Here is a 16,750-nt window from a genome sequence, read left to right as displayed (position 1 = left end):
GAAAAAAAAAAAAAAAAAAAAACTGGCAGAACAGGCCTTCAGATAGCTAGATCTTTTCAGAAAAAGGTTTTATGAGTTCCAATTCTTGCATCTTCTCATACCTAGAAAAACACTGACGTCATTAATGGTGAAATCTGCTTTGGCTATTAAAAAAATTTTTTTTTTTTTTTACAATTAAAAGTCAAAATAGAGTAGCTATGGTTCAGACATCCTGGGAAATAACTGTTTTCCAGATATCCTGAAAAATGATATTATGGGAGTGATTTCAGATTAGACGCTGTGGCCTAATGTAGAACTTAATGCTCCTGTAATGCATTTTTGCTTCTGTAATTTGCTTGCTGCTCATAAAACCAGTTACTCCATTTTAAGATAAGGTTGTTTTTAAGTAAAGATTCCTAAAATTTTTTTTGAAAAAATAAAAAAATAGAAAAAAAAGTGGAAAAAATAAATAAAATCATCTTGTGTGTGTAAAAAAAAAATTAAATAAATAAATTAAAAAAAAAAAAGAAGCAAACATTCACATACCAGTTTTTGAGAACAATAAAATCACAAACTCTTCTTTCTGTATAAATCCAAAAATTAAATAAATACATAATCCTTTAAGCATAATCATGCTTTGAATAGAACATTTACTGTAAATCTTGCTTCTACCTAAAACAGTATTAAGAAGAGGATATAGACTACTCTTTCACTGTCCCAAAGAATTCATTTCATTCTCTCTCTCTCTCTTTCCTGTCTGTCTGATTCTCCTTTTCACATTTAGTACTCTTTTCTCTGACTTCTGCCCCTTCCTTTTGAAATTCTACAGGTTGTCCGGCCATATCAGACCATGTCCAATCCCATGAGCAAGCTCACTGTTCTCAACAGTATGCATTCCCACTTCATTCTGGCCGACAATGGGACCACTGGAAAGTATGGAGCAGAGGTGAAACTTAGGAGACAACTGGAAAAGCATATTTCACTCCAGAAGATAAACACAAGTAAGTCTCCTACTGTCTACTCATACCTCATTAGCAAATAGGATAAAAGTGAGGAAATTTCAAAAGCATACCATAATTTCTACATGGCTAATGGTTAGAATTAGAGGAAGTCACCTAGAGGGGGATGATTGGAGGCTCAAAAAGTGATTACACAATTAGTGGACTCAAGCTCATTCATTTTGTGTGAAAAATCCAACCCCGTCTGGAGTTTATAAATGCAGATAAGCCTTTCTTTCCAAACTTTTTTCTACATCCTTTACACAATGCTCTAAGGAGGGAAAGCACCCTGGAGGAATTTTTTCCACTTATTAAGCTATTTTGGGTGGCTAAAAGAAAAGAAAACAGTTTTTGATCTTAGCATAAATCTGGCTGTGCAAAGGCATTTCAAGGGAACTGACATTCTCTAAACTAAAGCATAATGTCTAACCATCTTGATGAAATTTTAATTCTGTCTCTTAATTTTATGTATGTATTCATTCACTGTCTCTAGATACCTACATATTTAGATATATGTGTGTATTTATGGATACCATGTAATAGCCTATGGTTACACTAAAATTATCTAAATACTTATGTGTTCTATGCAATATTTATTATGTACCCATTTAATTATAGAAGGTAGCATTGTAAAAACAATGATGCTCCTGAAATCACTAAATGGCTTGCATTTAAATATAATAGAGATATATAAACAATCTACTGTCCTTCCTCACAAAATAAAATTCAGTTTGTTTTCACAAAGTAACACATGGCTTCATGGCAGATTCAGGCTTTGTGGTAACTCTGTGTTCCATCAGGGAAACTTGGCTTTAACTGATTGAACTTTCAAAGCCTGCAGTTCCAAATAATAAAAGATTTTCTTTGGCTCAGTAAGTTTTCAGAAGCTCAGTGTAACACAATTCAACAGGTCCAAATGGCTTTTCTCATCTCTCGTCTTTTCTCAGCATCATCCAGAATGGATTGTGCTTGCTGTCGCCACCTTCCTCCCAGAACTGAGATGCCAGACCTGTCAGACCATAACTTGTCTTTCCTATATTCTGTTTTCTGGTTCCACCTTTTAGGAGCTACTACTGTTTTAACAGTCAAGTTTCATACCTTCATCTTTTTCACAGAGAAGTCTGGAATAATAAATTGTGATGTAGGCCTGAAGTCAAAATTATGTTAGAAAACTCTCTTCTATCTAAGAAACTTCAATAGTCTTTGGAAAGAGAAACAGGATTAACCAAAGGTAACCATCTTTGGGGGGAAAAAAGGAGTAGAAAAGACTAGAAAATCCATCCAGAAACCAGCAGAGATCAAAAGTAAAAAAGCCAATGGGTGGTTGTTATACTGAAATTCAATTTTATTATAATATTTGATAGAAAAGCAAATCTTATCTAATTAATGTTATCTATTTAGGTTTTCATAGGCTATAGGATTACTTTTTTTTTTACACTAGCAGGTTAAGAAGGAGCCTAAATAGGAGTAACCTGAAAGCTGAAGGAGATGGAAGCAGGATAGAAAAAGAGCAAATGCAGAGTCAAGTTCAGTGCTTAGTAATGCGACCAAATTTGTCCAGACACGCACAGCATGCCATTGTGCCGGGTCCTGATGGCAGCTGGGCCAGATATATTCATTAGTATTGTGAAGAGAGCTAGGCGTGTAGTTGTGTAAATTGTATACTTAGCTATGGAGGTGCCAGCAGGAGTAAAACTTAGCCAGGGCTGTGTGTGCCAAACCCTGTGCCTCGTAGGCTGCCTGAGGAAAGATACTCTTTTCTAATTGGTCATTCCAGAGAAGGCACCCTTTTTTAATTTGGAGGTGCACCTTTCTCCAAAGCTCCCAGAGGTGCTATCTGTGGGGATGGCCCTGCAGAGGAGGCTTGTGGTCAGTGGCTGGAACCATGAGGAGCAGAGCCCAGCAGCATAGAGTTGAAGAGCAGGCCAAGGCTTGTGGCATCAGGGATTCTGGAGAAGCCAGAACACCATGTACACCTCATGCCATTCATGTGACACTGGACCCTTGCAAGCATATCAAGGCAGGTAGTGACATGCACACATGTTGACAAGTGGAGTCCCAGTCAGGGGTCTAGGCCACAAAGTAGGGAATAAGCACAGATCCAGGTTCCAAGCTGAAAGACAGGTCAGAGAAGCTGACTTGAGACTCCTGAAATGCTTCAAGTCCACAAATAAGATTAGACTTCAGATCTGGGGTAGGGGCCAAGCCCCTTGGTTAGGCTAAATGATAGTCGCTGGAACAGAATGGGGGTAGAGAGAGGCAAATAGTCATTTCATTCATCATAATTTATAAACATAATTTTCCTCCTTGCTTTGGGGACTGTATCTGAGGCTTTAAGAAATCCATAAGTTTCCATTCATTGTAAATAATTCAATGAGAAGAAGAGGGTTAAAGATGCCCAGAGGAGATCCCTGAAGTAACAGGAAGTTAAAACACTCAGCACCAAGAATTTGCCACAAGTTGTAGTGAATGATGCTATGAGTTAGCTCTTCTACCAGTTCTATCCCTGAACTTGGTAGTGGGAGGATGGCCAACTTATTCAGTTTTCTGGGGACTTTCTTAGATTTATCGTTGAAAGTTCCATGTCCCTGGTCCCGCTCTGTCTCAGGCAAAAACAGATGTACATCACCCTCCAAATCAGACTCATGAGTCATTAGCTGTACTTCTCTTTTCACTGCATTTACCCCACAAAGCAGGGAAGGAACAACAAGGAACTCAGAGCTTAAGGAGTGACCCAGACTTCTGGAAGTAAAGAGAGACCTTGAGATGTCCATTCAGTTAGCAGCAAAGCAAAGTGCCCACTAAGAACCTGGAGGCAGTATCCAGAATAGGACTGACTGAGAAATAAGGGGGGAAAGTTGACCTGTTTAAAACAGGAAACAACAGAAGTAAAAATATAAACTGTTAATGAAATTCTGCTCTTTAATCTGAACACTTTATTTTTTTTCTTTATAATTAACAATAGTTTGCTTCTTATAAAAATAAATTTCTATTATATAACTATTCTAAAAATTACATCTTAATTTCCTTCTTCAAAATTTTAAGAAATCTATAATGCAACAGGAGAACTCAAGTTTTCAGTTCAGTTCAGTCGCTCAGTCATGTCCGACTCTCCGCGACCCCATGAATCACAGCACGCCAGGCCTCCCTGTCCATCACCAACTCCCGGAGTTCACTCAAACCCATGTCCACAGAGTCGGTGATGCCATCCAGCCATCTCATTCTCTGAAGTTTAGGAAGCCCTAATTTAGCCTCCTGAAGATTTGACCCTCCACCAAGATACCAGAGTAATACTATCACCACCTTTTATGCCTAGGATGACTCCAGGGATGTCTGAACACACTCAGCATTTTCCTGATTAAGGTGTTATTCCTCCTCATCACTTAGGGGTGACCTGCATACCGTAGGAATCTTTCCATGAGTTTATTTTCTCATGGAATGATAATCTTCTGAAGAATATTTTCCTTAAATATTAAGTAAATCTTTCTCAAGAGACTTTTAAGCCTTTTTTCATCAACATGACAATTATGAATAATAACATACTACAAGCACCAGCATCTTCGGCTTTTCTCAGTGCTCTGGCATTCATTATCTCATCTCTCCCCTCCCCCACTCATTCCTGCTGTCAGCAGTCCTTCCTGAAGTGTTGTCATTGGTTACTGAAGGACTTCTTTGTTTTGAAAGGAGAATCTTTTTGGATGTGAGTGGCTGAAGAGCACACTTCCATTTGCAGTTTTCTAAACTTCAGATTTAACATGCAAAGCTTTTCCCTTTTTTCATGCCTTTAGAAAACAAATATTTCTTGAACTCTTATTAAGTACCAGTCATGATTGAGGTCCAGAAAAGCAGCAGGAATAATTCATTGAGCCAAGTCAAGAGGGGCAAACAAATTAATAAATAAATAGGTAAATACTTGTAGTAAGAAAGCCATTAAGAAAAATAAAACAGAGGAAGGTATATATGTGTTTCTCATGAGTACATGTTCCTGCATGCATGCACATGTGTGTGTCAGGAGGACAGTTTAGATTAGGTGATCAGGAATGGCCTCTATGATGGTGTAATATGTAAGCAAAAAACTGAATGAAGTGAGGGAGCCAGCTCTGAAAAGAACATTCTGGGAAGAGTGAAAGCAAGAACAAAGACCCAGGTCTTTGATGACAAGCTCGATCTTAGTGTTGGATTTTATTCTAACAGAGTTTTTGATCTGGCAAGTTACAGCATCCGCCTAATGGTTTAAAACATCACTCCGCTGTTGTAGGTAGAGATCTGACTAACATGGGGGCAAGATTAAAGGCAGGTAGATGTTTCAGTAGGCTATTATCATAACGCAGGTGAGAGATGACAGTATTTCAAATTAGGATGGTAGTAATAAAGTAGTAAAAAGCAGTAGATTCAAATATATACATATGTGGTAAAATACACATAACATAAAATTTACTGTTTTAATATTTTAAGTATACAGTTCACTATGTGAAATACATTTACGTTGGTGTATAATCATCACCACTATTTATCCTCAGAACTTTTCATAATTCCAAACTGAACCTCTATATGCATTAAACACTGACTCCTCTTTATTCTCCCTCTCCAGTCCCTGCTAACCATGATTCAACTTTATATCTTTGTGAATTTGCCTGTTCTAGATACGGCATATATGTAGAATCATACGATATTGGTCCTAAGATATATTTTGAAGGTAGAGCTCAAGAAGAGTTGCTATAAATTGAGTATTCAGGAGAAAGAATAGACACATCAAGGTTACTGTGCAGTCATCCTTACAGACACCTGTGTATTCTTAAAGAACAGGGCTAGTGGGAGCTCCTAATGAGTACGTTTTTATAGAAAGAAAAGGGAGGTGAAAACCAATCTCAGGGGAGCGGAGACAAAGTTCTTGAGAAGGAGGGAGATGATGAGATTCAGTGCACAAATGAAGAATGTGGCCGTAGGTAGGACAGGGGAGTTGCATCCTGGGTAGCCAGAGTGAAGGCAGAGCTAATGGGCACAGATGTAGATGGGATGGAACATTTTCTGCTGGGAAGATTGGGTAGTTCTCTACAGATACCTTCTGTATCTAAAGAAAATAATACAGGAGATCATTGCCTAAGAGTGTGAAAGGGGAAGGGGTATAGAAGATTAGGGAGAAAAAAGGAGAAAACAATTGTAGAGGCCCAGAGAGTGAGCCAACGAGGGAAATGTAGGATTGCCCACTTGATATCTGTGGTCATAGTTTTACAGAGGCATGGATCATCGTTGTTTTTTTTTCCAGGCATGTTCAGCTTGAGTAGGAAAACAAGCATAGCGTTAGATTGAGAGCCTGTTGGGATTTTGCTAAGCAAGTAGAAAAGAGAAAAAGAGAATCAAGGGAGTGAGGCTATATGCACTCTATATACCTATAGCCCAGTAGTATTTTCAGTATCTGAATGAAAGCCGCACTTCCCCACCCATATCTGTGCCCATTCATGACAGCATAAAATCATTCATCTAAAAGATTAGATTACAGTGCACAGAAGTGATTAAGAGAATTCTCAAAGATGACCTACATCTTTAGTTAGTATTCCCAAGCATTATATTAATTTCAGACTTTTGAATAAAAAGCATTCATCATAAACAATCCCTCATATTTATTTTATTGTTGTTCACATATTCATTTAAGTTGAATCAAGTTAGCACAATGCTGGGAATAGAATAGCTATTCAATAAACACATGTTAACTGAAAGACTGAATCCCAAGGGACGACTCCAGAAAGTAGCATATAAGTAACCTGATGAGACTTTAAAATCCCAAAGCATATTTTCTACATACATTTTTACTGTTAAAAATTTCCAAAAAAAAAAAAGAGAATTTTATAATAACCCCTCATAAACTATCATCCACATTCCACATTTATCAGCCCATAGCCTATCTTGTTTTCTTTATGTATATAACCACCTACCTCTTTCTCTGGATAAGTCTGAAAGAAATCCAAACAGTATATCATTTCATCCATAAAAATTTCAGTACCAAAGCATTTCTTTAACTTGTATTGGCCACATATAAGGTAGGTTTTTTTAAAGTATTTCCTTAACTCAGTAGCAATATAATGGAAAATATTGATTCAAGAATCCTTTAACAATTTTTTCAAAAAATAAAAATTAAGAACTATCAATACATTATCACATGATAAAATTCATCTAAAATTTTGATAATCATTTTTTAGTCCCAAATTCTACACTTAGCTCACCAGAAAAAAAAATTTTTAAACAAGTATTACCTTGCAATTCTTAAAAACAAAGATTAGAAAAACCCCCAGCACCTGTGGTTTTCTTTGAAGTGTTTGAAGGGAAGAATATAACTTTTGGAAATAAAGGAAGTCTTTACATTGCCAGTAGTATAAGCTGAGAGTAGCGGGGAGACAGGGTTCAGATCTTCATGGCTCTGTGACCTTAGGCAAATCACTGTATTTCTCTCAGACTTTGTTTCTGTGTCTATGAATCAGGGATAATAACTTTCCACAGTGTGGTGATTAAACGAGTCAATATGGGAAAGGAGTTGGCATGTGGCAATTCAGAAACATTGATTACCTTCCTGCCGTCTTGGTGACACGCACAGCAGTTCCCCGTGGGAAACCATGTTCTGTGTTGGTATATCCTGATGGGCTGCCATAGGGTCGAACCTGAGACCCAGAACTTCATTCAGTGCCCATCAGAGTCTACAGTGTCTGTCAGAACATCTTTACCACAAATCAAACCTGGCTCTGCTCATTAGGGAGAAGCCATGTATCCCTGGAATTACAGAAAGGGCCCAAAGAAAAAAATGAGGCTCAAAATTATATTCTGAAATGTATTAGCAAGACTCTAATAATTTCTTAAAGAATACATTTAAAGTCTTGACTGTTGCAGCAACAAATAGAAAACTTTTTTTTCAATATTGTTGAAAATATATTCTAAACTGTAGTTGTTCCTCTTTCCTGAATAAAGAATATAATGGAGAAAATTTAATATTTCTTTAGAGAGTAAAGCTATACTAGTGTCCTGTAGCAATCATTATAAATGTCAGTTAGGTTTGCTGAGAACTGTTATTTGGCGGAGGTGTTAGAATTTGGGCTAAATGTGAATTGATTCAGAATATATAAGATTGGATTTGTATATAAACTTTAGATTTGGGCCAATATCAGATTTCCTGCTTATAATTTACCATTTGATTTTAAAATATTGGAGGAAGAGGACAGAAATCTAGTTCTCTTTGTTCTCTGTTGATTAAAGTGTTACTACTTTGTGTTTGAATTTTATTTTAGATTTGGCTGAATGCAAAGTTTTATTCAGGTTACATATCTAATTACACTGTGAACAATAAATTTGTAGGAAATTTCATTATGAGGCCAGAATTTTCCAACTTTGTCCTCTTCATATTATAAAGTGAAATCAACATCAGACTAAATCCAGTCTAAGGGGATGCTGTTCCCATGGCAGTTGTTGTAGATATACCTACTCTGCACTACTAATGAATGGGGCTGTCTGGTTAGGTTCAACTGGCGCTTTTGCTACCGTCAGGGTTTTCTTGAAAGAGAATTTGATGCTCTGCATTTTCTTTGCCCCAGAGTAACAACTGACATTTGAGCATAGCCTCATCTAATGAAGCCACCAAGAATACTTTTGTCTAAAGAAGCAGATTAAAATTGGCTTGGCAGTTCTAAGTAAACAAGTAGCAGAAATGATCACAGAATTCATAAAGCACAATCAAATTTGGTATTTGAGGATTTTACTATTTAGAATTCTCTGGAAAAAAAAAAAAAAACAGATATTTTCTTATGCAGTCCCTAGGCCAATATACCTATTTATGTATGATTCTGTGCTTACACAAACAAAAATAATGACAATAATAATGTCACTCAGTAGCACAGAATGTCATAGTTCTGCTTTATAATGGGAACAGATGTCTCGCTTTCCACTGAGTTGTTTGGTACAGGAGAATCATGAACAGGCTAATCCACAGAGTGATTCAACCAAGCTGGTAAAGTCCTACAGGTTCCAGGAGATTTCATTTTAAAAAGGTCACCTCCATGATGTGACACTTATCAATTTAAAGCATTTTGTTTCTGTGAAATTCCCATAGTCAGAAAAAGTACTCAACTATATTCTTGTTCCTTTACCACCATTTCATGGTGATAATTCTTAAACATGGCCATAGTAGTTTTCAACTAAGGTGACACTGCCTCTCAGAGGAGGTATTTTAAAATATCAGAGGGATGTGGTTGACAATTTCTGGCACTCCCAAAAGACACTAGGGAGGAGGCAGAAATGTTAATATTCTCATACAGGACAATTTCACATGAAGAATTACCTGGGCCAAATGCCAGTCACATCTCTTAGAAAATACTACTCTGAGTATATTTCCTTGATTTTCTTTTTCTTTTTCCAAATCTTTCTAGTACCCAGCACCTAATTCAGCAGGGTCACACACATCCAAAATTCTCTGTCCTATTCTAAAGACATGTAGAAGAAGCAGCGATAGGGAGCCATTTGGTGAGATTTAAAATATTTAACACTCTGTGAAGACTTTAGTATCCTCTATCCGCAGCAGAGGCTGGATGTCAGCCCTGGCCTGTCCTTCAGGTCCTAACATCCCTTGCTGTTGGGAAGTTCTCGCTTTTATCCAGCTTCACTTGCTCTGAATCTGTTCTCTTCTGGATGAAGACCAAAGTCTCATCTGTGTTAGAGCTCTCAGTGTATTTGAAAACTGTAAATGGACTTGAATTGACCTCTTTGCCATAATGGCCCTAAGGAAGCTGTTTTTCATTTGAACAGACATACCAACGTGTTTAACAGCAGAACTGACTCACAAAGTAAATCAGAATTTCCAGATCAGCAACACCACTGCTTTGTATGTTTCAGGCTCAGTGACTCTAGAAATGTGCTCAATGCTAGGGGCTGTCCTGTCAGAGTCCTTGGTGTTCAGAGAAATCCTAGAGTCCACAGTTACTAGCTGACTTGGGGATAGAGACAGAGGCCCAGAAATGTGGTTGCTTTATCTGCAGGCCCTTGAAGAGCCTACTCACTAGAATTCATTGCCAAGGGAATATTTTGATGCACCAAGGTTCTAAGAGAATAAAGAGTTTAAAATTGAATACAAAGAGACCTCTAAATTTAATCTATAAATTACTGGGGGTTATTTTGGAAATAAGGGAGCAGGGCAGTAATATAAACCCTGAGTGAATGAATAAAATCATGACATAAAATGCTATGAAGTACTGCTTTTTATGTCTCTGATTTCCCTGGACTAATAAGTCATTAAGTCATTTCTGACTCTTTGCGATCCCATGAATTGCAACACACCAGGCTTCCCTGTCCTTCACTATCTCCCTGAGTTTGCTCAAACTCACGTCCTTTGAGTCAGTGATGCCATCCAACCATCTCATCCTCTGTCACCCCCTTCTCCTCTTGCCCTCAATATTTCCCAGCATCAGGGTCTTTTCCAATGAGTTGACTCTAGATCTCTTATATGTATTAGTATTTTCATCTTGTTAAATTATGAAGATGACTTACCCTGGAAATTTGATATAGATTATCTAAAGAATATTATTGACATCCTTACTGTTTACCAACCTCTCTGACACCAGAACTGGCATAATATTATGCATAGTAAGTGCTCAGTAAAGAGTTGTTAATTTGGCATAAAATACATTTAAGTGATTTTGACTCATTCATATTTTATAAGAAATGTACAAACTTACAGTTTCAAAAAAATTCCAGAAATATTTTAGCAAGAGCAGCATTATCAAAATAGATCATTTCCTGGGTGGCTATTTTAAAAAATTTTAGTCATTTATATATAAATAAATAATTTATATCATAAATACTACATATATTATTTATTCTTATTATGACTGTTAAGTAAGTCTCATTGTATTGATGCAAAACACAAAAGATTAGGCCTAAGTGTCAACAATAACAGAGATGGAGGCAGAAGGCAAAGGTGTGAATTACATCGGAGTTTCCTTGGAAGGTTTTCCATTTTGTAGAAGTTTGGATAGAAAAACAGTAAGAAATTGGAGTTAACATGGAACCATCATGTCCCTCATCCATGACTGATACTGTAAACCTAGCGAGACATTTTTCCCACTGAGCCTTGGTACAGCTAGGACCATTTTACATTCATGAAGACACAGGTTCTGCTGCTATAACAATGACTCAAAACAATGGATGCCTCAATAAGACAGAAGTTTGTTCCTTATACATGTGTTATTCTGAACGTGAGTCAAGACCTGATGTAGTACCCTCACAGTGTTGAGGACTCAGATATCTTCTCTTTGTTTTTGCTCTGTACATCCCTATTTTCATGGTCTGTGGGAACACACTATCACATCTACATTCTGGTCAGAAGGAATCAGGAAAAAGTCATAACCCTTCCCCTTAAAGGCACAATGAGGAGGTCATATACAGGATTTTGGCTTACATTCTATGTTCACACCTGGCAAAAAGTGGATTCAAAACTGTAGTCTTTATCCTAGGCAAACAGTTAAAATTCTATCACTATGAAGGAAGAGAATAGATAACAGAGTACAGTCAGTAGTTTTTGGCACACCTTTCCAGCATAGCATTTCATATGGTTAAGAATTGGCTGGAGTTGGCACATGAGGTAAAGCTTACCTGCCATTCATAAGTAAGACACACCTATATGTTTCAGTGTGTTCACTGAGGAGCTTTGTCTGTAAATAACATCTGTATCATATGCTTTGTCCTGTGCCCTTTCACTCTTCACCTGTGTGTTTCTTAGTGATATATAGTTGATAAGTTTTGCACTGGCTCTGGAGATTGTAATTTCCCCTTGAAATTGGATTGAGATATGCCATCTAAAATTATATACATTATTTTAGACTATATTGATTTAATTAACTTTTTGGGTTGACCTAAACAGATCCTCTTAGCCTCAAACTGATTGTATAGGCTGTGCTGGTATAATTTATATACATTCCATAACAGATCTGTAGTCACATATATTTTGCACATCATTTCTAACCTTTAAATGCCTAAATATTAAAAATAGAACAGATTCTGTTCTGTGTTTCTGATGCTGTGTTTAATATTTCAAAGAAAAAGCCTGGGAAATAATTTTCATGTTACCTACACAGGATTATACTCTTGGTAACAGGCAGTAGAATGGAGATTGGTGACACCTTAGATCATTCCTGAGTCTTGGCCTAGTTGGGGAAAAAAGGATGAAAAATCCTTCTTAGGGAATAAAAGCAACCTGTCTTCTCACTCTGTTGAGAAAATGTTTGAGAAGTCCTGAAAAACAGATGCATTTGTGTGGGATTTAAAGCTTTCTTGTTCTAGTTATTCAATTTGACATTCCTACATTTTATAACCCCTAAGTGATAACTAGCAGTTTGGCAAAATATAACTGAAAGGCTCTTGAATCCTTCTGAATGCCTGAAAATATATAATTAAGAGTATTTGCTGACCCTAACAGTTATAAAAAATTAATTAGTAGAACTTTGCTTAACAAATGGTAAATGGTCACCTTGTTTCAGAGACTGAAATACATGTGTCATTACTGATCCAACCCTAGTTAGCTTTTCTTTTGATTTTAGTTTTTATTCAGTAAAACTAAAAAGGTAGAACTAAAGATAGCTGGGGTTTCTTTTCTATCTTGTTAAGTGAATAAACCTAGGAGTATCTATTTAATAAAACCATAAAATAGCACTTTGAAAACAGACCTTACCTTTCCTCTGTAGATACTCTTTTTATTGAATGGTGTCTTGGCCTATTTTTGTGCTTTGCCTAGAATCCTTTTCCCTCATCTGTTTCTAATACCAAATTCAGAGCTATTGTGAGTTTCTCATTCAGACAGACTGTTTCTGTAGAAAATAGATTCAATGTTTAGAAACTCCATTAGAAATTAGTATGTTGTTGCTATTCAGTTGCTCAGTCATATCCGACTCTGCAATCCCATGGACTGCAGCACACCAGGCTTCCTTGTCCTTCACCATTTCCTGGAGCTTGCTCAAACTCGTATCCATTAAGTCAATGATGCCATCCAACCATCTCATCCTCTGTCGTCCCATTCTCCTCCTGCCTTCGATCTTTCCCAGCATCAAGGTCTTTTCCAATGAGTCAGTTCTTCACATCAGGTGGCCAAAGTATTGGAATTTCAGCTTTGGCATCAGTCCTTCCAATGAATATTCAGGACTGATTTCCTTTAGGATTGACTGATTTGATCTCCTTGCAGTCCAAGGGACTCTCAAGAGTCTTCTCCAACACCACAGTTCAAAAGAATCAATTCTTTGGCATTCAGCCTTCTTTATGATCCAACTCTCACATCATACATGACCACTGGAAAAACCATAGCTTTGACTATACAGACCTTTGTTGGCAAAATAATGTCTCTGCTTTTTAATACACTGTCTAGGTTTATCATAGCTTTTTTTCCAAGGAGTAAGCGTCTTTTAATTTCATGGCTGCAGTCACCATCTGCAGTGATTTTGGAGCCCAAGAAAATAAAGTAGTATGTTTCCATTATTTCCCCATCTGTTTGCCATGAAGCAATCGGATAGGATGCCATGATCTTCGCTTTTTGATTGTTGAGTTTTAAACCAGTTTTTTCACTCTCCTCTTTCACTTTTATCAAGAAAATAGTATAAATAAATTCAAAAAACAAATGGAAAAACAAAGAAAATATTTGCATCCATGACAAAGAGCTCATTTACATAATAAGCAAAGGGCATCTACAAATCCAAAAGGAAAATCCTGTAAGAAAATGGGCAAAATATATTAACAGGATAATTGGGGGGCGGGGGTGGAGTGCTCAACTTCACTCAAAATTAAAGAAATGAAAGCCAAGCCAACAATGAAATGCTTTCTATCAACATGGGCATAAACCAGTTAAAATTATCTAGTGTCAATAAGTATGTGTGGAAATCTGTATGGGAGGGTGGGCAAATATGGGCAACCTTATTTGGAAGATAATTTGGCTACCCTGTTAAATTTTAATGTACATATGCTTTTTACTTCTAGGAATTTATTTAATGTATATTTATTGCCATATTGTTTACAGTAATAAAAATTCAAATAATTCAAAGATTCACCAAAAAATGGCCAATTAAATGCGACACACATCACTAATCTTTCTAGGAAAATCCGATGGACAGAGCCTGTGGAGTTGCAAAGAGTTGGACACAACTGAGTTGAGTGACTGAGCACACATGCAAATTAGATGTAGACATACAGTGAATGCTTTGAAGTTATTATGAATAATGTAATAGTTCTGTTTGGGCTCATATGGAAATATATTCAATGGTAGTTTTTATGTTCTTTTTCTGAAGTGAAAGCCTACTGAACAACAGTATAACTGTGTTTATAACCACATTTACATTTTCTTAATTATATATAACAGGTTTGATGCTTAGATTTGACAGTAGCTGAAATCAGAACCAAAATTATCATCTCTGTTTAGATTTGGTAAATGACAAAATTGCCTAAATTTATTCCCAGTCCTTAGTCATAACCAGATATCCTAGTGTGATGGGGCTACTGGAAATACCCTACTTTTATATCTCTACTGTGAGCACAATTCTGTAGAGCTAAAGTGTTCATTTTCCTTTTACTAGGCTCTTGGGCACCCTATAGTCTAGCTCCCCTCTTCTTGGGTCCTACTCCCTATGATGGAGCAGACTCACACACAACTCAGTCAAAAGCCGTTTTACTCTGAATATTGTCTGTAATGCTCACACTAGAAATAAAGGCTCCCACTGTATTCCTGACTCCACTGTGCTCTTAAGATATTCTGCATGGAGACAAAATACATGTCAAAAGTTCTTCAGCTTTTCAAAATGTGGCAAGAAGGAGAACTCAAAAAATCTGTCACCTGAAATAAATAGTGATCACTCTCTGTTAATTTCCCCTTGATAGTTCTTCTGTTACTCTACCAGTATTTACTTGTTTATCTTCAATATACAACGCACTGTAGAGGTGGCTCAATAGATAAGACGTAACTGTGCATTTGAACGGAGAAGGCAATGGCACCCCACTCCAGTGTTCTCGCCTGGAAAATCCCATGGACGGAGGAGCCTGGTAGGCTGCAGTCCGTGGGGTCGCTAAGGGTCGGACACGACTGAGCGACTTCACTTTCACTTGTCACTTTCATGCATTGGAGAAGGAAATGGCAACCCACTCCAGTGTTCTTGCCTGGAGAATCCCAGGGACGGGGGAGCCTGGTGGGCTGCCGTCTATGGGGTCGCACAGAGTCGGACACGACTGAAGCGACTTAGCAGCAGCAGCAGTGCACTTGAAGAACTTCGAGTTTTGCAATTAAGTTAACATTAAGTAGCTACCAAGTGCTATTCTAAAAGTTTTTACAAGAAATAACTGATTTAATCCTTACAACAACCCTATGAAATAAGTACTATTATTATTCCCATTGGCCAAAAGAAAAACTGAGGCAAAGAGAGGACAAGTAATAGCCCCCAAACTCAGACTGTTAGTAAGTGGCAGAACCAAGAAGTCTGCCTGCATCCGCACCTCAACTCTTGTGCTGCATGTCTTCTCAGTATGAAAGGGCTGCATTGAACAGCAGCAGGTGTTAAATGCTCTTGAATGATATGAAGTACAACAGGAATTCAGACCAAAAGTTTTTCTGGATGGAAAGTTTATGGAGGGGGAGTGGTCAAGGAAGATTTTGATAGGTGGAATTGGGGTAACAGATTGCTAGCACCATGCAGGTGAAAGCTTTCAATATTTAGAAAGATAGTGCATAGCATGTGTCTACTTACATTTATTTTACTTTCATTAAATTGTTTTCCCTATCTTCATAAGCAAAATTTCAGCTGAATATGAGGTCTATATGTGAACTAGGCTTAGTTTGTTTTTTAGGAAAAACGATCATCAAAATCATAAGGATAAGATATGGATGTTTCATTGTTTCCCTTTTATTGAAGCTTCTTAATAGAATGTTGTCAAGATAGAATATCATATAATATCATAAACAGTTTTACCTGAACTCAGGACTCCAAACTTCAAATCTGCTACTCTTTGCTCAGCATTGTTACCCCCTTAGATTAGGAGATACTTCTCTTATTCTTTTTAACAAAGCACCAGGAGACCTCAAATAAGAAAAGGTTTTCCAGCCACCAGAGGAGGGAATAAAAGCAGGGCACTTGGGATATCAACCTTATTTGATGCAAAATCCTTAGCCTTTTATTCTCCCATTTTTCCCCTTGAGACCATTTTCTCCACTGCATCCTGAAGGGTAAACAAGGAAGTATCAAGAGAATTGGAATCACAGTCAACTGACAGCAGATGTTCAGACATTTCCATTTTTAGCCATGCAACAAATCTGGTTGATCTGCACTAAAATGTCATTTAACTTTTGTTCATTAGGGCTTGGTAACTGTGGAGGGAAAAAAAGAAAGAAACTAAAAATACCAGTGTGCTGTTCAGTCTGTAGGAAGATACAGCTAAGCCAATTTTGTGCTGGGTTTCTTAAACAAGTGCTACTGTGTTAAATTTCCAGGAGGATTTGTGTCATCAATTCTTTGAGGTTTCGCTCATAGTATTTAGCAAGTATTTTTGCATACAGTGAGTAGTAGAGTGGCCTTGGGAGGTCTGTGCTCCCAAGCTGAATTTCTGTTCTCAGGAATGTGCTAATTAGTAAATTTAGGGGTTCAATTCCTGGGTTGGGATGTTCCCCTAGAGAAGGAAGTGGCAACCCACTCCAGTGTACTTTCTTGCCTGGAAAATCCCATGAGCAGAGGAACCTGGCAGGCTACAGTTCATGGACTCACAAGAGTCGGACACTA

The 16,750-nt window shown here is 37.3% G+C and overlaps 1 protein-coding gene across 7 annotated transcripts in view; it reads left to right on the top strand.

The window, feature by feature from the left end:
• Nucleotides 1–16,750, top strand: part of TRPM3 (transient receptor potential cation channel subfamily M member 3) — a 974,199-nt gene that overhangs the window by 711,695 nt on the left and 245,754 nt on the right. For all 7 annotated transcript variants that reach the window (XM_088837934.1, XM_088837932.1, XM_088837936.1 and 4 more), the window contains exon 6: nucleotides 809–980. In XM_088837934.1, coding sequence (XP_088694060.1) covers nucleotides 809–980 — 172 coding nt within the window. The remainder of the gene's footprint in view (nucleotides 1–808; nucleotides 981–16,750) is intronic.

This window comes from Moschus berezovskii, chromosome 7, assembly GCF_049115385.1.
Source record: "Moschus berezovskii isolate FMDL1 chromosome 7, NW_MosBer_1.0, whole genome shotgun sequence".
Lineage (NCBI taxonomy): Eukaryota > Metazoa > Chordata > Mammalia > Artiodactyla > Moschidae > Moschus > Moschus berezovskii.
This window is presented reverse-complemented; position numbering and strand designations above follow the sequence as displayed.